The sequence below is a fragment of the Panthera pardus genome, unplaced genomic scaffold (genome assembly GCF_024362965.1).
Source record: "Panthera pardus isolate Hobbes unplaced genomic scaffold, ASM2436296v1 HiC_scaffold_2, whole genome shotgun sequence".
NCBI classification, from domain to species: domain Eukaryota; kingdom Metazoa; phylum Chordata; class Mammalia; order Carnivora; family Felidae; genus Panthera; species Panthera pardus.
Window position 1 is genome coordinate 48,823,048 of NW_026526765.1, and position 27,799 is coordinate 48,850,846.

Consider the following 27,799-nt stretch of genomic DNA (forward strand, 5'->3'; position numbering starts at 1 on the left):
GTTGGAGCTGAGACCAGAAATGGAAACCCTTTACTATTCCTGGATTGGATGATCCCCAAAGTTCCTTCTCTTTGAAGAACCCTGACTACTTCCATTTCCCACAAAACTCTATCTGCCTCCACAATTCTACCCCTTCCTGGTCTCCTCAACCTCAAAAGAATTTGCTGCCAGCACTCTATTGGGGCGAGCACAGAGCACATCTGATATATGAAGAGAATCAAGTTCTGTCATCCTAAGCTACCAAGTTTGTGGAAATTTGTGATAGCAGCCCCGGCTTAGGCAGATTTAGACCTGAATTATTTTACACAAATTACGTGCTTTTAAAAGTCAGGGTTTCTTTCTCTTCTTGGTTCTCGGCCAAAGTATCCAAGTGAACCCATGAAAGTCTCCTTGTGATCCACATGAGTGATAATCAAAAAGTTCTGAAGAGTTTCCCGGTGAGTCACAGACCCTCCCCTGGCCAAGGGTCTCTGTGAGCCTTGGAGTCCCGGGATGTCCCTTGATTAGACACTTGCTCTGTGTCTTTCCCATGGCATTAGGTCTTCCCAGGGGCCTGTCTAAACTCTGCCGTAATGTGTGCTAATGGTGACTCCCTGCAGAACATGAAAGTGTCCTCTCCACAGAAAGGCCACCATGGTAGTTTGCAGGTGCCTTTTGAAAAGGTTATTTTGAGGGAAATAAAAATACCAGACTTGGGAGGCCTGTGGAGTGACGAGATAGAACTCAAGCCTTTGCCACAGAAAATGGGAATTTATTTTTAATGCTCCTGGATGCCATTTTTAATGGTGAGCTTCTTATTTGAGAAGTTGAGACACTTAGAGAATGGGAGGGAGGCCTAGAAGCCTTCCTGTTTCACAGATCCCAAGGGAAGGGAGGGCATCCTCAAACCATACGACTGACTAGAGGCAGAGCCAGCAGTGAAAAGCAGGCCCCTGACCCTGAGTCCTGGGTGCGTCCTGCCCCTTTGGCCATCACCATCCACCAGCAGCACCCGGAGGAGCTAACGCAGCCCTCGGTGCTTGAGATAAATCTTCTGGAGGCACTGGCCTCAGGAGATCACATCCCAGGAAGGCTTACTCTTTCTCCACCTTCAGGGAGGCCAGGACGGCCCTGATTGGTTTACACCATTAGTAAATTACTGCTAGAGGAAACCAGCCAGAGTGGGGGTCCCTGTGCCCTTCCTGAAGGTGGCAACAAAGGGGTGATGTGAGGTTATCCCCAGTCCCAAAGCTGGCTGGCACCCAGCACAAGGTCGTTGTTCAGGGTACAGACCTTAAAATCCCAAGGCTGGGTTTGAATCCTGCCTCTGTGGCCTTGACGGATTCCCTCATTTTTCTATACCTTGGTTAACTCTTCTATTGATGCAAATATCAAGAATACCTGTCTTACAGTGTTGGAGCAGTGTAATGACCCCATCTCTGTGAGTGCCGGACTTAGGAACAGTAGTTACTATTCAGAAGAAAAGTCAGTGGGTCAGAGCCACTGCCTGAGTTGACTGTAGCTTCTTCATCCAGAGGCTGATATGGACAAGGTTTGCACCCTACATGATCCTTCCTTCCTTCCTTCTAAAAAAGTTTTATTTTAAATATATGTATGTGTGTGTGTGTGTGCGCATTGTACATAAATTAAAGTATACAGAAAGACTCAAAGACAACAGTCAAATCCATACAACTCAGAAATAACAAAATGCATTTTGTTGCATTTTACATGTGCTTTATCACTTTACCCAGGTGACGACTCTTTGAAGTAGGACTCTTATCACCATTGTACACAGGGGGAAACTGAGGCTCAGAGGGGTTAATTAACTTGACCATCAACACAAAGTGAGGTTTGGCAGAGCCGAGCCGTCTCCCGGTCTGGATCCCTAGAGCCGGCGCTCCTGGCCAGCCTCCCTGATGCTCCACTCTTGTGCCTGCCTTATTCTTCAGTCAACAGTAATCAACAGGAATGCTTACCTTTGCTTAGCTTCTCTTGAGCAGTAGAGACAGGACTTCACAGTTTAGTGGATTCCAGAATGATGGGAGCAGACGAGGAATTAAAAGACCTCAGAGAGAACATCCAGCCACCTGAATGTAGCCACAGAAGCAGGGAAACCATTAAATACATCTGGAGAGATGCACTCAGCGAGTGTTTTTCCTCTTCTGAGGTCCCCTGCTGTGGAATCTGGAGTCCACGTACCCCTGACCAAGAGCTCTGTCACTTAGGGTGAGGGGTGATACTAAGTGTAAAAGATGTTTAACAGCCCGGCCAATAATTGAAATTAGTATATGAGCCTAAATTTTAAATGTACTAAGTCAAGTAAATTATATAGAGTCTATCATAAAACTGCCTTCCAAGTGACATAGATTGTCATACAAATCAGCCCTTAAAGTATATCAGTAATTTCCCAATAATTTCAGTCTGTAGAAATTGTCGGTATGACCTTGTGTTTGGTGTGGTTGTCACTAGCTGAATGACGCCCCTGTCCGAGCCATGATTTGACCTCAAGGAAATCCATCATTCTCTTGCGACGCTTTTTCCATTAAGTCATATCCTTGAGACGTAGGACCCAGTGCATTGCTACATCCAGCTGAGACATCTCAGCTGGGCCCGTCCCTTGGTGCCAGCGTCCAGCCTGGCCTGCCCAGCGGAGTCTGCATCAGCCCCACTGACGGCCCCACCAGCAGTGCTACTGGCTTTGCTGTGGCTGCCCCTGCTCCCGTGGCTGCCCCTGCTCCCGTGGCTGCCCCCACTCCCGTGGCTGGCCCCACTCCCGTGGCTGCCCCCGCTCCCGTGGCTGGCCCCACTCCCGTGGCTGCCCCCGCTCCCGTGGCTGTCCCCGCTCCCGTGGCTGCCCCCGCTCTCGTGGCTGCATGGCACCGCCCCCCAGCTACACAACATTATTGACCCACTAGTTCAGAAGAATTTTTTGTTATTTTGCCAATTGGTACACACAGTAGAATATCATCTTGTATTTCACTTCCCTTAGGTTCCTCCTCTGCTGAATGGGGGTGATTGTACCTGCCTTACATGGTATAGGAGGCTGATCATGGCCCCCAAAGATGTCAGGTCCTAATCCTGCCACCTGGAAATATCACTGTATTTGAAAAAAGGGCTTTGTGGGTGTGATTAAATGAAGGACCATGAGATGGGAGATTATCCTAGAGTATTAGGATTGGTCTGAAATGCTATCACAAGTGTCCTTATAAGAGGGAGGCAGAGGGAGGTTACACACAAACGGAGGAGGAGCCCACACCTCAAGAGACAACGGAGGAGGCCACAACCCTTGGAATGCTGGAAGTCACCAAAAGCTGGAAGAGGCAAGGGATGGGTCCTCCCCCAGCCTCTGGAGGCGGTGTGGCCCTGCCGACACCTTGATCTTAGCTCCATCATTCTGATTTTGGATTATGGCTTTCAGAACTGTTAAGATAATTTATTTCTCTTTTTTACCAGATTTGTGGTAATTTGTTATAGCTGCCACAGAAAGCTAACATACCTGGGTATATTTTATATATGAAGGAATTATTCATAAGCTGAGGAACATTACACACTTAGGTGTCATCACATTGGTATAGGTTATTTAAAAAGCGATGACTTTGGCTTCTTCCAAAAATCTTAGCATCTCTAACTGTACATAGCGTTGGTATGGTATCGCCAGAGAGTTCCATTCCTGTTCTCCCTCTTGCCTTCTCCTCTTGCCTTTATTCACGAGACAAGAAAGGGAGGAGCACTGATTCCTGAGGGAGGCCTCTACAGCAACCATCTTGGATTTTTCAACCTCTGAGCTAAGAAGCCCAGGAAAGAAGCCAGACACTGGAGACCCAGCCTGCCTGCGGCTCACGACACATCAGGAAGAGACAGAAATGTCAGCCCTTCCTACCGATGGACTTGAACCTTTAACTCAGGACTCTATCAGTCCTTTAACACATCTTAGCCTGTGGGCTCTCAAGGAGGCTCTCAACCAGGAGGGTGTTGCTGTTATCTCCCCAGTCTTCCTTGCCCTGCGGGGATTTCAGAGAGTTGAGCTGAGCTCTCCACCTGAATTAGGAAGTCATGTTTGTGTCCCTGGACTGATGGGATTCAGATTGGTCAAGGAACATTAGAGAAATTGTAACTAAAATGGGAAAATTAGAAACGGTTTTAACTCCTCTTGGGATCTCCGAAAACAGTGATTGTCATTCCAGAAAGCAGAGATGCAGATTGCTTGCAAATTCAGTTTGCCAAATAAGTAGTCCTCAGTGATTGGAGTGGCTGGCCATGTTTACTGTCCGTGAGAGGTAGTCGCCTTATACAACACTTAAAAATGGTGAAAATGGTAGCTTTTAGGTTATGTATACATCTTACAGGGTTTTTTTTAAAGCCCATATTAATAATATTACAGGGCCCCAGCATCTGCCAGATCAAACTCACCTTATTTTCTGTCTTCCTTAAAATACTGTCTTGCCTTCAAGAAAAAAAAAAAATGCACATCTGTGTCACGTATTAAAAATATGGTTCTAATTTCTGAATCAGGATTGTTTACTTCTTGAGATCTCATAAAGTTAGCTATTTTGTGCAGTATGCATTTAAACCAGTGAGGCATCCTAAATAGGATACATAATTAGTTTCTAAGGCAGACAGCCTGGTAGTTACCTGAGTCAGCAGGATTGGTTCCGTGTAAGAGGTATGTAGCAAGTTTCCAATGTCTCAGGTCATGTTGCCTTCCTGTTTTTCTTTGCTAAACCTCAGAAAATGGCCAGGCTCCCATATTCCCACATTTTCTCAATAGGGCCCAGCCTCCTATTGAGCCAGCAGGTCAGATGGGTGCCCTCCGGGGGTGTGTGTGTGCATGTACTTTGCATAATGCATGTGTGCGTGTGTGTATTTCCTCCTGCATGGGTGTGGTGTATTTTGGGGGTGGGGGGAGTGAGGGGAGCTGACTCACTTATTCACTTAAGAGGACTTGAATTCTGCTCATTTCATGCTGATCCTTCCTGAGCTTGGGCCATCAACCGAGGCCTAAATTTGTGGTCTAGACCAGAATCCAAGACTGGTGTGGGAAGGTCAACAAGAGGCCTCTTGTGTGCACTGAGTGGGTCTGTAGGGGAGTTCTTTACACCCCTGTGTGTGGTAGAAACAATTCCAGAATTATTCTTCTTCTCCACCTAGAACTGGAGAGGCTGCTGAACAGTTTCTATCCCTGAATATGTTTTTATTTGCACTTGCTATGAGTGCTAAGGGCATTTGGTGCTTGGGTGGGAGGGAGGGTCGCGAATGCTAAGGAGGAATGCCCAGGAAGACAGCACTGCAGCTAGGAGCTCAGAAGAAGCGCCCCTGTCCACCCCTGGCTCAGGCAGGGCTCCCTTCTAGCTGCACTGTGTTTCACAGCCTCCACCAGGACACTTGGAGCCATGAGGGCCTCTACCCAGCACGGTCTGTTGCTGGACAGCTCCTGTTTTTATAGTGTTGTAAATATTGAGCAAAATCTGCATGTTTGATGTGTTCCGTCGGCTAGTCCCAGCTATGACCTCATGTGGGATATACAGTGTGTCGTGTAAAATCTCACCCCGTTGGGTGCACTCCCCTCTCCACGTTCCGAGAATCATGACTGCAACCAAGGCTGCTGGGGGACATTTGGCCAAGAAGTTGTATTTTCTTAGTCTTTACCTACCAGATTCTCAAACAAAGCAATATTAATGGTGGTTATCATGGTGAGTGCTTCCAACGTGCCAAGCACTATGCATCGCGCCTTATATATGTTGCCTCATTTAAACTTCCAACAACCCTATTGGAGTTCTTGGCCTAGAGAGTATAAGTCATTTGCTCAGAATCATCTAGCTAGTAAATTTGTGGACCTAGGATTTAAACTCAGGCACCACACCACCCCCTACACACACCCCCCCCCCCCCGAAAATTCCATCCTCTAGAATCAGACAAAACAGGAAGAAAAAGTCAGAGAATCAGACAGGAAAAAAAAAAAAAAGTTGATTGCTTTTGTACTCGTCAGGGATATCCATTTGAAAGCTCCCTGCTGCTCAGAAATTCCTTTCATGAGATATTTGTAAAAGGGATGAAGGTGAGCTTCACTGGGTTCAGAGGAGAGGTCCTGAGTGCCTGGTGTGGATGGGGACATGAGAAGGTGGTTCTAGAAGTCAGTAAGCTCTGTCACATGCCCCCAGCACAGCCAGGTCATCATTCCCTTGTTCCTGTGCAGTCTTGAGCTGCAGCCCTTTTCAGGAGAAAATTCAAATCATGGTTTTGTTTTTTAATCTTTGAAAACAAATGTTGGCAAGTAAATCAGCCCAGTGGGTTTTTTAAATTTACATTTATATTGAGTTATAACCATATTGAGTTAAGATGCAGTCTTAATCAGTTCAGGCTGCTACAACAATACCATAGACTGGTTGGTGTACACACTTATTTATTGCCTAGAGCCTGGGAAGTCTGAGACCATGGTATTGGCAGATCAGTTGTCTAGCACAGACCCACTTGCTGGTTTGCAAATAGACTTCTCCTCACTGTATTCCACATGATGGAGAAGGAAGGAAGGAAGGAAGGAAGGAAGGAAGGAAGGAAGGAAGGAAGGAAGAAAAAGAAAGAAAAGAAAAGAAAGAAAGAAAAAAGAAAGAGGAGGAGGGATGGAGGGGGAAGGGAAGGGAAGAAAGAAAGAAAGAAAGAAAGAAAGAAAGAAAGAAAGAGAAAGAAAGAAAGAAAGAAAAGGAAGAAAGAAAGAGGAAGAGAGAGAGGGTGGGAGGAAGGGAGGAAGAGAGAGAGAGAAAGGAAGAAAAGAAAAGAAAACAAGCTCTCTCATTTGTCTTTTTACAAGAGCATTAATCCCATTCATGAGGATTCCACCCTCATGACTTTAATTACCTCCCAAAGGTCCCACCATCACAACAGGAGGTAGGATTTCATATGAATTTTGAGGGGATACAACCATTCAGTCCATAACATCCACAGACCATAAGTGTACATACAGTTTCATGAGTTTTCACAAATGTATACATCTGTGTAGTCAGCAACCCAAGCAGCATGTAGAGCATTTCCATCACCTAGATGATTCTCTCCTGCCCCTTTCTCATCAATCTCCCTCCTCAATAGAGGTCAGCCATGGTTTGTTTGGTGTTTGCTGGATACTCCTCATCCCTAGGCTGGAAACAAGAGAATACAGAATAGGACTTTGATAACAGGGCCAGAGCTAAGATGCACTCACTCAGGAGAATGAATGCCTCCCTCGCCTCACCCTGTCCCAACCCTGTTGTACAGGGTGGCCTGTTACAGAGTCACTAAAATAGTTTTTACTTTCATACACAGAAAATTATATGGCCCAACCTGGTTCTGTGGTGGACTGATTCAAACTCAACTCTCAGCCATTCATACGAATACTTCCAGTGTTTATTGATCATTGACTTTGGTGAACATCATGCTTTCCAATCAATTATATTTCCCTCCCTACATAAACCATTCCTGCCTCATAACATTTAGAAATCTCTAGTAACTACATAAAAGATCCCTCCCCCAGGTTCCAGTAGAATTTGTGACAGCACATCCATGCTGGGTACAGAGTGCTGCTCCTTCTCACGTTCCAAGCCTCACCGTATGTCAGCATTACCTTACCGAACGAGCTGTTGTATTATTCATCCTGCTGGATGCGGGGGTGTTCTGATTCCTCACGAATTCTTATTATCAGTGGGTACTCTAATGGTGTTCTTCATGTATCTTTGTTATTAGAGAGTACTGTAATTGTGATGCTTGTTGTGTGAAGTTTGGAATTCATTTATGGTAGAACATACTTACTGCAGAGCCTGGGCTGAACATAATTAAATCTTCCTTCAGTGGCTCCAAAGGGAGTTGAGAATCTCGCAGCCCTCCAGAAGCATCACTACAGTTCCTATTTAATTCATGTAGAATTTCTAATTAGCTAACTAATGTTGAATTTCCGCTAATAAAATATCAGATGTGGTCTTTACATAATTGCATGTTCCATGGGTATTAGATTTTTGCAATTCCAGGTAGGAGACTACACTCAGAACTAAGCTTTGAAGTGATGTCTTTTCTAAAAAACTGGGTATGGTTTCTAATAGAACTCAGCCTCCAAAGTCCATGATTATATATAGAGGTGAAGGACATGGGCTTTGGAATCAGATCTATCTGGATTCGGGTCACAGCTCAGTTACCTCAGGACCATGTGACCTTGAGCAAGCTCCTTACCTCCTTGAACCTCAGTCCTGTCATCTGTGAAACAGGGCTACGAACTGTATGTTTGTTGTGAAGGTTAATCAAGAATGCACATGGAGGGCTTCACAAAGCCTGGCATGAGGCATACCACAGGTCACGGCATTTCAAGAACAAAGTCAACAATAACTCTGCAGTCTCACCAACCGAGTGAGACCAATTGGAAGCCCTATATATATTTGGTCACATATTCCCAGACAGAAAGAGATCTTAAACAAATTGCACTAATTCAGTGAAGGTGTCTCTTGGAGTCCAGAGGGCGGAGGCAGCCGGTCAGTGGCTAGGACTCTGGGCCCCCCACCCAGCAGCCAAACAGAGCGACTCTGTGTTGGTCTGTTTCACACACTGGCCCCCGTGACACTTTTCATTTGGACTGCCACTTGAAAAGTTATGAAACCACTGATTTAATCCAACACTCTAATTTTGTAGATGAAGAAACTGAGGTTCCAAAAAGGGTAGGTGATCCCCATGCATTCAACACAGGTGTCCTGACCCCAGGATTGTCTGTTCCCAAGACCCCACCCCATTATAAATGTAGACAACAAAGAGTAGAAAACAACGGGAAGATGCTACTGAGTTTCCACACAGTTCTTCCAGCCAGTTTCAAGGACCAGAAATATCCCTAGAAAAACAAAACCATCTGTTGTATCCCCACCCCATGGCTGTTTGTCAGAGTCCTTCCTGGTTTGTGAGTGGCAGGAGCGTCTGTAAAAAAAGGTTCTCGCCTGAAAGCCCTTTCTCCACTTCTGCTGGGGAACCACTGCTCACCTAGTGGCCTTCATGCCACCCTGTGGTCTCTCCGTGACCATCTTCTTGCAGACATATTCACAGGGGTCCCCAGTGAGAGATCACAGATGATGTCAGGTCTTCATCCCTTTCAGCAGCAAAACATCTCTCTCCAGGACTCATGCCAGCATCTTTTATTTCCCAGCCTCTTACTCTGCCACATCCTCTGTTTTCCAGCCTCTCAACATTGCCTACAGCCACATCTACAGCTCCTACAGGAACTTCGTTGGGCCCCCCCATTTCAAGACCATCTGTAGACTCCTGGGTTACCAGGGCATTGCCGTGGTCATGGAGGAACTGCTGAAGATCGTCAAGAGTTTGGTAAGGAGGGGCCTCCATGAGTCCTGGTACATGCCTTCAGCTCTGTCTGTAGGAATAACCCCGGGGAATCCTGTGCCCTTATCCCTGGGTTCCTCTTACGTAGCACTCTGTAACATTTCTGTGTACCTTCTGACGCCATGGCTTTCCCTCTCACTTTCTGACCCAGAGCTTACTCACTGCACTTGATAAATGAACTCAGCAATCCTGATGTTGACCTTTAGGGCCTACTAATTACTGCTCACACACTCCGCCTATGCAGTGTTTTTGAACCTGAGCGTGAAAACTCCATGGCACATGTGCTGCCATTTTCCCCTCCTGTGCTCACGGCACATATCTCTAATCAATCACCACGCTTCTTCCCCTTGGGATTTCTTGCTAAACACTTACAACACTTCGCTAGCCTCAAGGGAATTCTGTATCCCATTTCAAGTGTGATCATCCAAAGCTCCATTTACTTCCCCATGACACGCCGAAGTAAAGCTGAAACACTTAAACAAGATTTTCCTGAAATTTTGAGATGACAAGAGAGAAGTAGCTAAAGTAATAAGTAGCCACACCAGAAATAGGAAGCAGGATTCGCCTGCTCACGGCTCCTCTGCTAACAGCTGTGTAGAGCCACGAGTTGTTACAGATTGTGACGCTAAATCCAGAGTTAAACAGGAAAATGTAATGGGTTAAAGATGTCTGCCTTGGACATAGGAGGGATAAATGTGCAATGTATTTTCTGTGTTTAAATTAGCTAATGTGTCTGTCTCTACAGCTCCTTGGCCCATAACATTTTAGCTCTTAATCTGGATCTCATATAAGCACCTCAATCCCAGGAAAGGCTCATACCTTGAAATTGCCCTCCTGGAAGTGTATATTCCCAAGGGACTAATGAGACAGCTCCCTTTTCTGTCTCATAAAGGCCTATTTTTTGTTATTAAAGAGAATAGGGCTGTGCCCCCACATTTAGGAGAAAACCTACTCCCTCCTCTCAGGGAGCAGTGCCTTACTGGCCTAGGCAGCTCCAACTGCTATAACAAAATAACACAGACCAGGTGGCTTAAACAACAAATGTTGATTTTTCACAGTTCTGGAGGCTGGAAGTCCAAGGTCAGGGTGCCAGCATGGGCGGGTTCTAGCAAGGACCCTCCTCCTAGTGTTCAGATGCCTGCCTTCTCATTGTGTCCCTACATGACAGAGAACAAGCTCACCTGTCTCTTGTCTCTTCTTATAAGGGCACTAATCCCATAATGAAGCTCCACTCCCAAGACTTCATTACCTCCCAAAGGCCCCAACGCCACACGCCATCACACTGGGGGATGGAGTTTCAATATATGAACTTTGGGGAGACACATTCAGTCCATAGCACTTACCCACAGGCCGCAACAGAACCCTGTACACCCCCAGAGCCCAGCATTTAGTCCAGAGTTACACATAGACAGCAGTGATGGATTATTCACTCATTTTGCCCTCTTTTGTCAGCTCCAAGGAACCATTCTCCAGTACGTGAAGACACTGATCGAGGTGATGCCTAAGATATGCCGCTTGCCCCGACACGAGTATGGCTCCCCAGGTTGGTGATGGGGAGCCAGGGGCAGGGGGTAGTGATAGGAGAGTAATCCAGGCCCACCCTGTGGTGGTCAGGGGCCCTGACCATCTACCTGGAAAGGTTTGCTTCTCTAACAGGCCCACAAGCTGGCCCAGCACTGGGTTAGCATCCTACCTCCTCCATTAGCTAGATAGCCTTGAAGCATCTATAATCCCTCTGAGCGGTAGCATCATCTTCCCCAGTGAAGGTAAAGGATGCCTATTAGGCCTGCCTCCACAGGACTGCTGGGGAGCTAGGGAGGACAGCAGCTGTAGAGCATTTACAGCCTACTTGTAAAGGTCTTTTCTAACTCAGCACCTCCAGGATCCCTTCCTCCATTTGCCCATTGGAGGACGCAGGTGCTGCAGGTGGTGATACAAGTGACATTTCTAAGGTGAGTCAGGAAACAGGAGTTTTGCCAGTCTGCCTCTGAGCAGAGAAATCATTCTTTCCTTCCCTAATAGTGAATGGCACAGGGACTGAATCTGGGGAAGAGACTGTGAGTTTGGCACCTGGTGTTTTTTCCTAAAAACCAAGCTGTCAGGTGCTGAGTGTGTGTGATTCAGAGTAGAAAAGGGCTTGGGGACACCTAGGTGGCTCAGTCGGTTAAGCGTCTGATTCTTGATTTCGGCTCAGGTCATGATCTCATGGTTCTTGAGTTCGAGCCCCGCGTTGGGCTCTGCTCTGACAGTGTAGAATCAGCTTGAGATTTCCTCTCTCTCTCTCTCTCTCTCTCAAAAAATAAATAAACCTGAAAGAAAGAAAGAAAGAAAGAAAGAAAGAAAGAAAGAAAGAAAGAAAGAAAGAAAGAAAGAGAAAAAAGAAAAGAAAGAAAGAAAGAAAGAAAGAGAGAAAAGGGCTTGCCCTTGGAAGCTCTGGTTTTCAATCATAGGTGCCCCACTTACTAGCTGTGTGACTATGGGCCTGCCACTTACCCTCTCTGACCATAATCTAAAAATAAAAGTAATAGTGCCCTTCATGGTATTGTTGTATTAAATGAGATGTTGTAGATAAAGTGCTTAGCATAATACCTAGCCCTTATAAATAAGTGTTAATTCCTGTTATTAAGAATTCATACAACTTTTTGGAGGGACTGGGAGAGATTCAGGGATGCTGTATTTGCGTATGTTTGTTTTGTTCCAAAAAAGATTTGAGCCAGCCTCCTGAGTTTTCTTTAGTACTGAGCCCTGAAAGAAGTCTCACCCCTGGCCCACATGTAGAGAGGTAGGGGTTTGGTTTTTCGCCATCCCACTCAGGTCTGGGCTGTTGCTCTGTTGGCCCTTCCCATCATCCTGCCTGAGCAGGGTCAGTTTCCCACTAACTGTCTGCCTTCATTCCCCAGGGATCCTGGAGTTCTTCCACCACCAGCTGAAGGACATCATTGAGTATGCAGAGCTCAAAACAGATGTGTTCCAGAGCCTGAGGGAGGTGGGCAATGCCATCCTGTTCTGCCTGCTCATAGAGCAAGCTCTGGTGAGTCCTGAGCCCAAAGAAATTGGAGCGTCTCCAGGCTGGAAGGGACCCCCAGCCCAGCCAGAGACCTGAGGCCCCCCAGGGTATCCTGCTCAGCAGGCCCTGCAGCATAGACTCGTGTTGTCCCGTGCGGGGTATGTGCTACAGATCTGTTCTGCTCTCAGGCAGCTCCGACCATTTGAACCCTGGGAGGAACACAGGCTCTGGCGTTAGACAGACCTGGGTTCCTGTCCCAGCCCCACCTTCACTAGCCACAGGATCCCAGCAATTCATCCGAGGCTTAGTTTTCCATCTACTCATTAAACAAATAACAACTGCTTGGCTGCCACAGGCCGGGCACTGCACTGGGGGGTGGAGTCATCGTCAGCCCCTGCCCTGTGTCCTGGACAGTGGCGGGGAGACTCACACTGAGCCATGTATTCACACAGAAATGCTGTGCATACATTACAGCAATGCTCGGAGGGAGGAGTGCAGGGTTTTGTGGGAACACAAAACAGAACCTGGTGTGGTCTTGGTGAGAAAGGGAGGACTTCCCTCAGGGGGTGACCAGGAGAAGCGTCAGGAATTGGCCTGCTGAAGAACCAGGAATCGTGGTCCAGGCTGAGGGGAGAGCACATAGTGCTCTCTTCCTTTGGTGTGATGGGAGACGGCCACGCTAACCCTCAGGGTAGTTTAGAGGCCGAAAGGAGACAAAACGTGCAAAGTGCACACAGTAAGAACTAAATAACTGGTGGTAGTTAGCAGGATGAGCACAGGCTCGCCTCCCCATACTCCCACTTCCCAGGACCACACAGACCCAGGGCCCCTTTTAGCTGCCTGACCATTCGGCAGTCCCCACCGGCCCTTGTGGCTTGGTCACAGAGGCTGCCTGCCTCCTTCCCATTCTCGCCAACACTCCGTGCTACCTGCTCCTCTGTGTGTGGGGTCCACAGCCCTCCAGCCACGGGGCCACAGATGCAGTGGAGTAGTGGAAGGAAAGGGAGAGGGGTGTCGCTCTGAGGGTGCATCATCTCAGCCTGGGAAGATCTCACAGCCTCTGTGCACTCATACAGCACAGGGGTATGGAGAGCCCGTTCATTGCTGACTGCAGTTCTAGGTTGTGTGTGAATAGCCTTCATTAAGAGAGACAGATTATGACCATCCAAACATCGTGAAGGCAGAGGGTGGTACATGCTGTGAGGGCATAAAAGGGAAACCGGGATAGAGCGTGATGGTGGTCGGGAGGGATATGCTGATTTCAGAGAGGGTAGAGCTTGATATTTGTAAGAAAGAAAAAAACCTGGAATGAGCTGGAATAGAGGGGCACAGGGGACAAGATAGGAGCAGAGGAGGGAGGAACAGGTGGCAGTCCTGGGTAGGAATTCGTTGGAGTGTTGTGAAATGGAGAGTGAGGCAGAGGGTCTGATTTACTCTTGGGAAAGGCCCTTTGGGCCTTGGGAGAAGAACCAGCCATAAACACGCTGCGGCTGTTTGCAGCTGCCCAGCTCAGGGTTTGTCCTGGAGGCAGAAGCACATGGAGAGGGGAGGGAAAGGAAGGCACTAGGGAGGAGACGTAACAGGGGTAGAGTGAGATGAAAAGCTCGGAATAAGAACCCTAGTGATCCCTGCCTCTAACAGTCCCGTGTGACCCAGAGCGAGCCAGTTCACTCCACGTCTGAGGTCCCCACCTCTACAACGAGGATGTGTCCTATCTGTTCTCTCAGACCCTTCCCCGCGGAGAGGCTCAGAAATGCACACAGTTTTGCTCTCCCTCCATGAGGAGTAATTGCCTCTCTGTTCCCCTTTAAATAGACTCTTGAGACAGCTAAGTGTTCCTCTTTATGGTAACAGGTTTTGAACACGGTTCAGTGGCCTGTGTTGCCATGGCAACTTAGCCTTCAGAAGTCACAGGGATGAGTAGGAAACACAGTTCTGTTCAAGGCTTCAGAAAGATGAGGAGAGGCTCCAGGGGCACCAGGAGGGGTGGAGGTGGGGGAGGGCTGGCCCCTGAAGCCTCAGGCCTACGTGTCTCCTGTTAGCACCTTCTTTCATGAGGAGTTGTGACCCGAGAGCACCAATTAAGTTTCCCCTAAGAAGCAGACTATTGATGGGACTATAAGGACAGGGAAAATTTTTCTCAGGCAGCCATGCCAAGGTGGTCACTTGCATATATCACTGAAGACAAGAGGATACTCAGGATAAAAGACCTTCAGAGCTGAGAGAGACCTTAACAGTATATGTCCCCACCCCTCTATTCATGAGGGAGGAAGTGGGGAACCAGAGAGGGGAGCTGGTCTCCTGAGGTCTCATGGCACATCAGCAGCAGAGGTGGAAGAAGGAAAGCACAGGTTTCCAGCACCGACTCCAGTCCTGGCGGAGGCCAACAGAGCAAGAATCAGGGCCCCCACAAAGCTCTGTGCTATGCTTTCTACTTAGACAACTGGGGGAATCCCCAGGCCAACATAGTACTTTCTGAGATTAGAATGAGGCATGAGCTTTCTGGAGCCTTTGTGTTTACAGAACTGAAATAAAATAAATATTTAAATGACATATCAATTGTTCTAATTAAAGAACAATTAGCAAAAAAAGAAAGGGAGGGAAGGTGGAAGGGAGGGCCCTTAATGGCCATCCACAGAGGACCTTCTCCTGGAGGACTCTGAAGAGTTACAAAGAATAAGGTGTATGTACCCACATAGAAAATGTTGAAAGACACAATGCTGAGTGAGAAAAAGCAAGTCCCAGCACAAGACACATATTATGATGCCATATATATAAAATAAGCAAAAAAGAGGGTGGTGCCTGGGTGGCTCAGTCAGTTAAGCTTCTGCCTCTTGACTCAGCTCAGGTCTTGATTTCAGGGTTGTAAGTTCAAGCCCTGCATTGGCTTAAAAAAAATTAAAATAAACAAAAAAATAAAACCCACAAAATATACTGCATTGAAAAAAAAAATCTAGGGAAAAAAAGCATATCAGATAGTTCAGCTATTTTCTCCATGTATCAGGGAGTAAACTAGGATTAGGGGTCAACAGGGACTTTAATTTTATCTGGAATGTCTAATGTTTTGCAAGGAAAGTATTTTCAAGTATTACTATTGAACTAAAAATTAATTTAAAGAATACAAATAGTACCTAATAGTTGTAGGTTAATAATAACAGAAAAACTGGAAGAATATTGAAAAATACAAAGTAGGAAGTCTTTTGCTTGTTAATCTTGTGTTGTCTTTTTCTGATAGATTTGCAGTTTCTGGCTGTGGGTTCCATGTTGAAATATATGCTGCAAATACCTTCTTTCATTCTGTGGCTTGTGTTTTTGTTTCTAACAGGTTATTAATATATCATTAATGTGTAGGAAGAGAGGATATAAATTGAAAAGATTAATTACTTGTCTAAAGGTATACCTTTTCTCTTTAAATTAGGTGCTTATAAATATTTCTTCAAATTCAGGGTGCAATATTAGTATAGAAACCCCTACACCTGTAGAGCAGGTTGCTTGCTTGGTGTTTTTAATTAAGGTCTAACATACATGGAGTAACATACAGAATATGCAGAATTCTCACCATATAGACAAAGTGAATTATCCATGTTACTGTGGGTGGGCATTTGGGTTGTTTACAGCATGATGCTGTAACAAATGAAGACACCATGAACGTTCTTGCACATTTCTGTTGGTAGATCTGTGTTCTCATTTTTATTAGGTAAATTTACTAGTAGTAGAGTAGCTAGGTCAACGTGTAGATCAATGTTTAGTTTCAGGAGCTACTGCCAAACTGTTTTACAAAGTGGTTGTGAGAGTTTATTCACTCATTCGGCAGTGTAGGAGAGTTTTAATTTCTTGACATCCTCAGGAACATTTGGAGTTGTCTTTTCAATGAAAGCCGTTCCATCATGGTATCTCATTATGGTTTTGATCTCCCTGCTGAACACTGATGCTGGGCCTCTTTCCATAAGGTAGAGCCATTTGGACAGCCTCTTTTGCAAAAGGCGGTTCAATATTTTTGCCTGTTTTTAAATTAAGCCCTCTTTTCTATATTTATTTGTACTTATTATTGATATATTGTGGATCCATAAATGGCAAATACATTTCTTTGGCTTGTCTTTTGGTAAACAGAAGTTCTTAAGGCTTGGTGTATTTATCATTTCTTCCCCCATGTGGTTGGTGCTTTTGTGACTTGTCTTAAAAAATCTTTCCTACTCTACAGTCATGAAGATGTATTATCTTCTAAAAGTTTAGAGTTTTAGCCTTTTGAGGCTTAACAGACCATTAAGTCTGTTGTTCACTTGGAGTTGATGTGTGTGTTTAGTGGGAGGTAGAAATCCATTTTCATTTCTTCCCGATTATCCCAGCAGCAGTGACTGAAAAGACCTTCTTCTCCCTGCTCTGCAATGGCAATGCCACATGCGTCATTGATCAAGTGCCCACAAAGGGTCTAGTGGTGGCAGGCTCTTAAATATTTGTTGAGTCTACCCTGAAATGAATCGGCATTCATTAGGCATCTATTTATAAGTCCTGTTATGGTTGTTTTTTTTCATTTTTTTAATGTTTATTTATTTTTGTGAGACAGAGAAAGACAGAATGCGAGCAGGGGAGGGGCAGGGAGAGAGGGAGACACAGACTCCAAAGCAGACTACAGGCTCTGAGCTGTCAGCACAGAGCCTGATGCAGGGCTCGAACTGACAAACCGTGAGATCATGACCTGAGCTGAAGTCAGACGCTCACCTGACTGAGCCACCCAGGCACCCCAGTCCTGTTATGTTTTTAAAGGAAATTCTGTTAGTATCTCCTACCTAGTATCTAGTAACTAGTGTCACCTACCCTGGGAAATCAGAAGATTGTCATTAAGGAACTATTCCATAGTCACCAAGTTTTTTCTCAAATTTTGTATTGTGTTTGAGCCATCAGCCCATTGTTCATTATGCTGACACACACCAGAAGAGGGCCCTGTTTGTTCATGTGAAAGAGGGAAAGCCCGGTCCCTGGGAAGAAGACAGCCTGTCTGTCTGCCTCTCTGCCTTTTATGGCAGGACCTCCCATCGTCTGGGACTTAAGAGTATTCCCTGCCTTGAGCTCTGTTTATTTCTTCTTTCCTCCTTATAGTCAGAGTGGACCACAGTCAGAGTCTGGGCAGTCATTGCTCCTCTTACAGGAGGCCTTGGGCCCAAACTCATAGAACTGGGTGCCATGCAGGGTGAGTTTCACAATCTCAGCACCACTGGGATTACCCTTTGTTGTAGGGGCCAGATAACCCTTTGTTGTAGGGGCCCGTCCTATGCATTGTAGGGTGTTGAGCGGCACCTCTGGGCTCTAGCCTGTCTCTAGATGCTAGTAACACCCTTCCCAGTTGTGACAACCAAAAAGGTCTCCAGATACTGCCTCATATTCCTTGAGAGGACAAAACCTCCCCCTATTGAGAAACACCGATCTAGTGCAATCCCACATTTTGCAGATAGGAAGCCAAGGCCCCAAGAGGGAGATGACTTTCCCAGGGTTAAACTAGTGCAGGAGCTGGGGTGAGAACCCAGGATCCTTACAGTTAGCACACTCAGGGACAGAGGACCGCTCTACAAAGCCTCACAGATGATGCTGTTGGCTTTGGTTTGGGTTTTAGTTCCAGCTCCACGTCTGATCCCTCTGTCTCCTGCTTCCACTTTATAGTCCTTTCTCTTTAATTTTGTTTTTCTTATTGCATAACTTAAATAAATTCATTGCCAGAAAACCCAGAGAAGCAGAAAGAAGAAAACAAAAACCACATTGCTGCACGAAGAGAGCCACTGTTCATGTTCTGAAGGACATCCTTGCAGATGTTTGTATGTTCCAGCATATCAATATTAAATTTTTTCATTGTTTTTTTTTACTTTGTTTAGTTATAAAAGTCATGCTCACCAAGCTGAGAAGAGTGGTGATCCACATGGAGTGTGGTGGGGGCAGGCGATCTTCCACTTTTTACTTTACGTTCTAAATTATTGTACAAATTTAGTGCACTAAACACTTTTTGCTTTTTTTTCCCCCCCTGGAGAGGAGGTCCTCACACACTTAGCAGATGTACACAATCCTGATACATGAGAAGTAAAAAAGCAAATGCCTGCCCTTCACTGTCCATCTTAGACCTTGGCTCCATATCCCCACCTGTTCTTGATCCAGAGTTCTTTTTGCCATCACCCTGACTAACGACCCCTCCGGCTACTCAGGAGTCACGATCTGTCCCTACATCCAGGCACCGCTGAGCAGCATTCCTTGGCCTTTCTGCAAGCAGCATGTCCTCCAACCCAGACCCAGAACCCAGTGGTGTTCCAGATTAAAAATGAGTCAAGCTTTGTGGAAAGAGGGCACCTCGACTCCCAGTAATACCTCTACATGCTTTCTGGTTTTTAAGTATTTTTACATCCTTTCAGACACATCCCAGTCTGGAAACCAAACCTGCTACCCTCATCAATATATGAGGTACGGAGCAAACGTGTTCTGACTGCTGAGAGTCAGGGAGTCTGCAGACCTGACTGAGAGCCCCCCATGGGCCAGGCGGTCAGTGTGTGGGACTCCAAGATCATTGGACACAATCCCTTTCCTGATGACACTGTTCACAATCAATACCCTCAGTCTGCAGCGGAGGAGTGTTAGCCCTCCAGGGGGTAGGCAGAATGATCTCATAGCTTTTAACTATTTACTTACTCAAAAAATGAGAAAGGAACTAAGCCCTCCTGTTTATTAACACAGTGTTCCAGAGTTGATCACATAAATACATGTCAGTGGAGATGTTTGCTCAAAATTATACAAATGGAAGCTTATGGTCCAAAAGGTTTGGAGACCACCAGCCGAGATCCACAACAACAAAGTGAAAAGGGGTATAAAATAATGGAATCAGAGAGGAGGGGATGACAGGACAGATTGCCTGGTTGAGGGTCATTTTTGTATCCTCAGCACATCAGTACAGGCTTATCACCTATGTCCTATATGATGAGGGGAGGGACATATCAGCTCAGTTCTAGGTGAGGATTAGAAACATACGTGTTTATTCTCTAAAATCTTCCAAGATGATGCCATTCCATTTGAGCAAGAGGCTGCCAGTCACCTTAATCCAAAGCCACCTCAGTCCTGGAAACTTGTGGCACTTGTATCATCAGCCTGGGCCAGTAATTGCCCAGAAACCAGAGCCTTGGCTTTTCAGTTCTGCACTGATGACTCTCCCAAGAGGAGACCCCAGTGGACAGAAGGCCTAGATGCTGAGGGTTTGGGAGTCAAAATGCAGTTTGCTCTCCTGGGTGTTATTGGAGGGCAGACACCTGCAGACATCCGGGAGGTGGTGTGGTGGTCCCAGCCGCAGCCGCTCATTGCAGTCGCTCAGAAAACTCCTGAAACATCCATGCTGGTACTTCACCTGGCCCCAAGGTGGCCCTGGCTAAAATACCAGGCCAAAAGCTCCACCCCTGATTCCAGTGTGCCGCCAGGGTGGAGAGCCCCTGATCTAGAAGGAGTCTTCTTAACTAGTGCTTCCAGAGGCTAGTCACTGATGTGTTGTCATATTTCTTGCTGTATCTACAGACCACTGGTTGTATTGTTTACAAAATAATTTTAATTAACTTACTTTTTAACTTAAATTTATTTTTAAAGTGGGGCACCTGGGTGGCGCAGCCGGTTAAGCATCTGACTTTGGCTCAGGTCAGGATCTCATGGTTTGTGGGTTCAAGTCCCGCATCAGGCTCTATGCTGAAAGCTCAGAGCCTGGAGCCTGCTTCAGATTCTGTGTCTCCCTCTCTCTCTGCTCCTCCCCCACTCATGCTCTGTCTCTCTCTCCTTCAAAAATAAATAAACATTAAAAAAAAGTTTTAATTATTTTAAAAGGAAACTGTATATCACTTCCATTAAACAAAATCATTATCTCTTGCCATCATTGGAAAGCAACCAGAGGGACACCTGGGTGGCTCAATTGGTTAAGCGTCAGACATTTGATTTCAGCTCAGAGAGTGATCTTGCAGTTTGCGAGTTCAAGCCCCACATCAGGCTCCGTGCTAACAGCTTGGGATTCTCTCCCTCTCTCTCTGCTCCTCACCCGCTCATGCACATGCTCTCTCTCTCAATCTCTCTCTCTCTCTTTCAAAATAAATAAACTTAAAGAAAAAAAAAAGCAACCAGAATAATAAATTCAACCAAAATACAACAAAGTAATGTAATCCCAGCTGCTGTCTGCCCAGACATCTGAGCCCGGGGCCTGCCGTGTTAAAAATGGAGTTTAGCAAATGTTAGACAGGTTTGAGATATGCTGGATCTAAATGAGAGGCTTTCTTACAAAGTTGTCAAAAAGACTGCTAGGGAACTAAGAGGAAAGTAAGTTTCCCTCCGTGACCCACTATTGTTAAATATCACTTCCCTGCCTCTACAATTCCCACCTTTTAGGAAATGCCTGCCTTGGGAAACGTTGATGTGCACTTGAGGGTAAGGGAAAACTACTTTTTAAGCTAGTTTCTTGGCTGTAGATCTTTCCCAGCTGACCAGACATGGTTCTGGTCCGGAACAATGATCATTTTTCCCCCTGACAATTCAGGGGGCAGGGGAAAGAGTTGAGGTGAGACAGGGTGATATATAGCATTGTTCAAGTGAGGCTCAGATTGGTGGGGAAGGACCACACACACGTGCAGACCCAGACACGCAGAATCAGATAAGATTACGGATTTATTTAGGCAGGTTTACAAAGAACTCCTGGAAGTGAGGGCCCCACGGCACAAGAGCAGTTGGAATATGTCACAGTTGAACTTTCCACTGTTCACTGGAATCCCAGACGAGAGGCTGGAAGGCTGCTGCTCGTACTTTCTGCACAAAGCTGGGTGTGGGAAGCCTAACCTGCTCCACAGGCCCTGTATCTTTGGGGCTTAACATCAGTATGCAGGAAACACTTCACTAACGGGCTACGTGTGTCCATATAAGGAAATGTTTAGAATGCTGCACTCTCTGGTTAGGCCCTGTAACCACCCTCCCTCCGGCACCCTCCCACCAGAACATCAGAGTGGGGGTTCCCGGGGGTCCTCAGCCTCCAGTTCCCAGCTCATTCTCCACGCTCACTAGACAAAGACAAAAACATAAAATACTAGTGTTAGTGCTACTGCCTTTTGGTCGCCTCAGAACTTCGAATGTTAAGAAAATATTGTTTTCAGATTGGTTTGATGGTTCCCTTCAGGAGATCAGCTAAAACTGGTATGTAGTTTTTCATCCAGAGATGGAGCCTAAAGGTAGCATCTAATGCTGTTGTATGTGGATCCGACGTGTGTGTATCACATGACCCTAGTTTTTTTAAATATGTATCCTGAATCTGTATGGTATCCTTTATTTTTGTGTGGGTGCTTTAAAAATTTTTTTTCAATGTGTATTTATTTTTGAGAGACAGTTGAGTAGAGAAGGGGCAGAGAGGGAGGGAGACACAAAATCCAAAGCAGGCTACAGGCTTTGAGCTTTCAGCACAGAGCCTGACACGGGACTCGAACCCACGAGCTATGAGGTCATGACCTGAGACAAAGTCAGACACTTAACCGACTGAACCACCCAGGTGCCCCAAGAATGTTTTTTTTTAATTTTTTTTTAACGTTTATTTATTTTTGAAACAGAGAGAGACAGAGCATGAATGGGGGAGGGGCAGAGAGAGAGGGAGACACAGAATCGGAAGCAGGCTCCAGGCTCTGAGCCATCAGCCCAGAGCCCGACGCGGGGCTCGAACTCACGGACCGTGAGATCGTGACCTGAGCCGAAGTCGGACACTTAACCGACTGAGCCACCCAGGTGCCCCCCAAGAATGTTTTTTAATGTAGATGCTTACAATACTGAGGTTACACAGGAGGATAATCTTGGTTTTAGGAGTTGCATGCTGAGGTATTTAAGGCTGAGTAATGCAATGACTTCAACTTGTTTTCAGTGATTCAGTAAAACATATAGAGTCACAACAGAAATAGTAAAAGAAAAGGTCATTGTGATTCTACGTCAGGAGTATAAGGATGTGCATTGTTCTTTCAAATATTTTATATGTTCAGTATTTTTCATAACACAAGTGTGAAGAGGGGAAAAGGAAACTTCATTATGGAATCTAGAAAGTTAAGAAGAAAAAGGGTCACTAAGCAGACAAGGTCACAGTGTATAAGGAGGAAGACAAGTTATGAGGGTTTTGTTTTTTCCAGCTACTTCTTTCTGTTAGTTGGTGAGATTTATTTTTGGTAACATATGCTTAGGAGCCACTTCTGACCTCATTTTTTAATTTATAGAGGCATCTTCTAGTGCTGAACACAGCCACGACTCTCATGCTGTCCATCTATTTGATTTCTAAGCAGGAAATATCAGTGTAGAATCATGGAAAGGCAGATGAAGCCAGGAAAGCTGTCCAGTCCAAACTAGAAAAAGACCCCACGGGACTTGTCAGTGGCCCTGAGAGAACTCCCAGAATGCTTCTTTTGACTGCCCTCTTCCTGTGGGCCATGGTGGGGAGATTTTCCCTGTGCATCAGGGTCTTCAGGAAAGAAAACAAGAATGCCTTTTCCCTGTGTGCAATTTAAGAGAAATGTCTCAAACCCAGCTTCTTTGAGGGTCACTGCCTATCCATTCTTGTTAAAGGTGAAATTTACTGGTAGGTAAAGCATCGGGGGGTAAAATGACAGCTGATTTTCTACGTAACAGCAGAGGACCTTCATACAGTTATAAATCAGATCATGCTACTCCCCTGCTTAAAACTGACAGGTGGCTTCTCATTGTACTTCAAGTTCTAGCTCCCAGCTGTGACCCACGAGGCCCCAGAAAATTCAGCCATGCCTACTCCTCTAGAGTCATTCATCTTTTATTACACTCTTTGCCTGGGTGCACAGTCCAGCCACACAGCAGACTTTGAAGGTCAGAGTACAGCTGAATCCTACCATCCTTGGCTTCTACCCAAATGCTTGTTGACATTTAGCCCCTTTGTGTTATAGTCAAGGGGCACCAAGAGGACTTCCCCCGACCCAAACAAAAGCATCTCTTCCCATCAGTGTCTGAAGTTCTCCTATTAGGGACTTTTCTTGATTTGAAATGTTACCTAATGTTTAAAAGCCCCAGGGGCACCTGGGTGGCTCAGTTGGTTAAGCATCCAACTTTGGCTCAGGTCATAATCTCACAGTTTGTGAGTTTGAACCCCTCTGTGCTGACAGTTCCAGAGCCTGGAGACTGCTCTGGATTCTGTGTCTCCCTCTCTCTCTCTCTGCCCCTCTCCTGCCTGTGCTCTGTCTCTCTTTGTCTCTCAAAAATAAATAAATGTTAAAAAAAAATTTAAGCCCCAGTAAAATACAAAGCCTGCTGAGATGGGTTTAGAGATAGATAGAGCCAGTACTTTAGTAGGTAATCATTTATCAAATAATTTTGAGAAGTAAGATGGTCACCCAGAAAAGGGTGCAGGGAAACCAAAAGATTCCTCCAGGCCAAAACAAAGACAAAGACAAACATTAAAAGAGAAACTCTGTTCTGTACATAGGAAGATGTGGATAGTGTATGCTAAGTGATTAAAAATAGATTACAAAAGAGTAGATATTTTATGTCCCATCATTTAAAAACATATACTTAAATGTTATATGTATAGAAGAACCAGGCAGGATAAACCTCCACAAGAGTATCTGTGATGACCCCTGGGTGGTAGGATTATAAATTTCTTCCCTTTAAAAAAAAAATGCATCTGCATTTTCTCTTTTTTTTTTTTTTTTTCAAAAATGAGCATAAATACTTAAACAACAAAAAGAAAGGGGCTAGAGTAGCAGCTTTAAAAACCCACCTGCTGTGATGAAACATACAGCCTGGTGTCTAGAGTTAACAGTGCTATGTTGTCTGCTTGAAAACTACCAAGAGTAGATCTGAAATGATCTCCCCACAAAAAATGGTAATTGTATGAGGTGAAAGATGTATTAACTGGTAATCATTTCACAGTCGTCAAATCAGCAGTGTGTCCAGCCATCACACTGTACATCTTAAACCAACACAGTGTTATAGGTCAGTTGTATCCAGGTAAAGCCAAGGGGAAAATCTGCCAAATTAATCATTGTTCACGGGGCAACCCTTGCCTGAATTAAGTATTGGGTGAACTTCCAGGAGAAAATGACAAATAGCAGGTCAGCTAACACTTAATATAAGGTAACTAAAATGTTGGTGGTGGTGGTTTTTGGAGATCAAGGATAACAAATGTGTACCTTAAGTGCCTTTGCCCCTCTTCTAACCCAAGGCACACATTGATAATCGATCCTGCTGAGCCTGAATCTGTTGTCGAAATTGCCTCCAAAAGCAGCCACTGCCTCAGTCATGAATGGTGACCCCAGTGCCACTGCTGGCACATGTGTTGCCCACACTCAAATCATGAAAAGATAGCCTTCCTCAAGATGTTTCATTCCTTTCTTTTGAACTATGATCATAATACATCGATTTTTAAACAACAAAGTGTATCTGCTAGGAAAGGATCCTCGTAAACAGTCGATCTCCTGGCAGCCCTTAGGATGGAATGCTCTTGGACAAAATACTGTCTTCAGAAACCATTTATAGCAGACCTGGGTTTTTGTCAACTCTGCTGGAAATCATTAACCTCCTCCCAAAAAATAAACACAGACCCTGACAAGATGGCATTATCTCCCAATAAAAGCAAAGTGGTCGGAGACCCCTGGCAACTCGTCCTGACATTCTAGGCACTGGACTGCCCTACTTTGGTATCGAGGAGGCAACTGAAATGCCCACTTCCTGTTGGTCAGATGTATGGTCCGTATAGCAAGGTAGTATGGCAAGGCATTGGACACTAACTGGGTATCCTTAACCAGTCAGCTGTTTCTGTTTCAAGGCAGCATGATTCAGGGAGGACTGTGGGTCTATGTTCCAATTAAAACTCAGACTTAATTCCATTTTTGCATGAATTTGCTGACTTCTCATTCCAGTGATTTGCAATGAACATCATTCCCTGGGGCCTTTGCTGTTGCATTGGCCGCATTACAAGGCCAGCCCCTCCCTCCCAACACCCAGGGCTTTGGGTGTGCAGTCCAGTGGTTGGGAAGGAGATGTGTTCTGGTGGTCAGGGTCCACGGGACCTAATGATGAGTAAGGGAAACTCAGTGAGGAGATTTGGCACCTAGTAGGTTCTAACAGGCCACTTGCAGTTTAAAAACCGGCATTCCCATTTGGAGACTTGCCACAGGCACTTGCCCCTCCTGAGAAGCTAGAGGCCTTTTCCTCTCCCTTTGATGCATTTCTGGTCTTATACTGTGCAATGGTCTCCAGACTTAGTGACACTGCCTCTTTAATTGTAAGGTGCTGTATATTCCTCTGGGTATAGACAGAGTATAAGCAAAAGAGCAGAGATCTCTCAGAATTCTCTTGCTGACCTCGGCCTGGCCACTGGGCCACCTTCCTAAACCAGCCATGCCCTGTTCTTTCATTCTGCTCCACTGCTGAGTTACACAGCCTTGAATGAGACAGGAATCTTTCTGCAGAGGAACAAAGGCAGGATGTGGCCAATGCTTGACTCCCGGGTGTTCTCCTCGAAAGGGCCTATCAGAGAGCCTGGGTTCAAGTTTTGCCCCTGTACTTAATAGCTATGAGACTCCAGGAAAGTGATTAAAATCCTCTGAGCCTTAGTTTCCACACCCCAAAAATACTGGGGCTAAGTGTAAGTCTCCCCTGCTTTTTCCAAGTTTGCGTTCTGCCTTGCTTTCCCAGAAGACCTACAACAGTACCTGTTTTCACTAACCACAAGAAATCCAAGGAGGATTTTGCTTTCAGGAAAAGAGGTGAAAAGCAAAAATAGCATTCACCCTTTGTTTTGCAGCAAGTGGCTCCAGAGCCATCATGAGTGGCCCCGCCAGACTCCTTCCCAGCAGCTACACTCAGCATCTCAGCACCAAGCTGCCAGAGCTTTGGACTGTGCTTCATCTGTGATTTATCTCAACTTATTTGGCATGCCCCTTAGAAAGATGCGTCCTGAGGTGTCAACGAAGCCAAAGAGAGGTTGTTTTTGGGGGTCTGGGAATGTTCAAAACATTTTCCATATAAATTCATGGTAATTGCTTCTTTGCTTTATGCCATTTGGCCTTAGGAAAGGTTTCGTTAGGAGCGCTCTGCCTTCAGATAGTGGGGGAAACCTATTCCCAGTCCCCAGTCTTTGTGTTGAGTGAAGTGAGGAATGTAAAGTCACCGGAGCTTCATAAGCAGGCCCTCAGCTACCGTGAGTCCCTTCTCTCCTCTTCCCCGAGCTTCCCAGAGGCTTTGACTCAGCCTTGGTCCCCCAACTGAGAGCCTGGCTCCAGCCTGCCTGCAGCCCTGTCAGCTCACCCCTCCCTCTCAAGCCCCAGCAAATGGTTTCCTGCTCTCTTCACACTGATCTTCATCTTGTCTCCCCTCTGTCTGCAGTTGCACTTTTCCTGCCAATTCAAAAACTGGCGCATTCTCCCCAGCCACCTCGAAGCCATCACCGTTTCCCGTCTCCTGTCTTGTCTCGTTCCTCCCAGTTCTATCCAGCCTGGGGGGATAGAACTTATCCAATGCCTGTTCTCTGAAGGAACTTTGTGTCGTTTCTCCCTCCTCCCAGTCTTCAGAGCCTTTTGTTTTATTTTCCCGAGCACAGATGTCCTGGACTGTCTTCCCCCACTACATCGTAAACTTCGTTTAAATCTAGTTTTTCCAGTCTTACCTGTCATCGTGTTTCCTGCAGCATCCAGACCCCTCTTCACCCTGTGCCCTTGGGGTGTGTGTCAGATCACAGAGCAAGCACTCAGTGGATGTTCAGTGAAGGAAAGGAAGGAAGGGAGAGAAGGGAGGAAGGAAAGAAGGAAGGGGCAGCACCAAGTGTAGAAGAGTAGCTGTCTTCCCCGTTAGGTGGTTTGTTGGTAGACAAGGAAGTACCCAGAATTTATCAGTGTCTCCTTGATCTCAGGTGCCACTGTGCACCTTCTCTTTCTTTGGTCTCATAGAGTCAGAGGAACTGAAGTGTGTGGAAGGGTCTGGTCACCTTGAGAAACGCCCACCTTTGCCTACCCTTGCATTCATGTCAATCCCTTTCCTGGAGTCCATTTTTATCCTCATGCTGATGATTCCTAAGTTTGGATCCACTCCCCAGATTCTGGGGCCCCATAGCTTACTTCTAGTTGCCTGTTAGACATCTTCTCTTGGACATCCACAGACATCAGATAATCCACCTTACCCAGATCTGATCTCAGCTTCCCTGCCTCCTGCAAACCCACTGTGTCCTTGGACCCTGTGAACAGGTGGTGAGTGTCATTTCCCTGTCTGCACCTGTATCCCAATCTGTCACCAGGTGTCCGATGTCTGCTCCCTCCTCTCCATCTCCAGGCCCTAATCTGTCTTGATCCCAACACCTCTTTGTCTCCCACTGCCCCAATCTCTTCTCTCTCTTGCAGCCACAAAGTGAAACTGCAGATTTCCCTGATGGAAACCATCAAGGTGGCTGATGCCACCATTAAGATGCCTGAGCGAGGCTTACAAGATCCTTCCCCA

At 45.9% G+C, this 27,799-nt stretch overlaps 1 protein-coding gene across 5 annotated transcripts in view; it reads left to right on the forward strand.

The window, feature by feature from the left end:
* CYFIP2 (cytoplasmic FMR1 interacting protein 2) overlaps positions 1–27,799 on the forward strand; it is a 129,206-nt gene that overhangs the window by 80,214 nt on the left and 21,193 nt on the right. For all 5 annotated transcript variants that reach the window (XM_019464537.2, XM_019464538.2, XM_019464536.2 and 2 more), the window contains 3 exons: positions 9,157–9,300; positions 10,768–10,858; positions 12,216–12,346. In XM_019464537.2, coding sequence (XP_019320082.1) covers positions 9,157–9,300; positions 10,768–10,858; positions 12,216–12,346 — 366 coding nt within the window. The remainder of the gene's footprint in view (positions 1–9,156; positions 9,301–10,767; positions 10,859–12,215; positions 12,347–27,799) is intronic.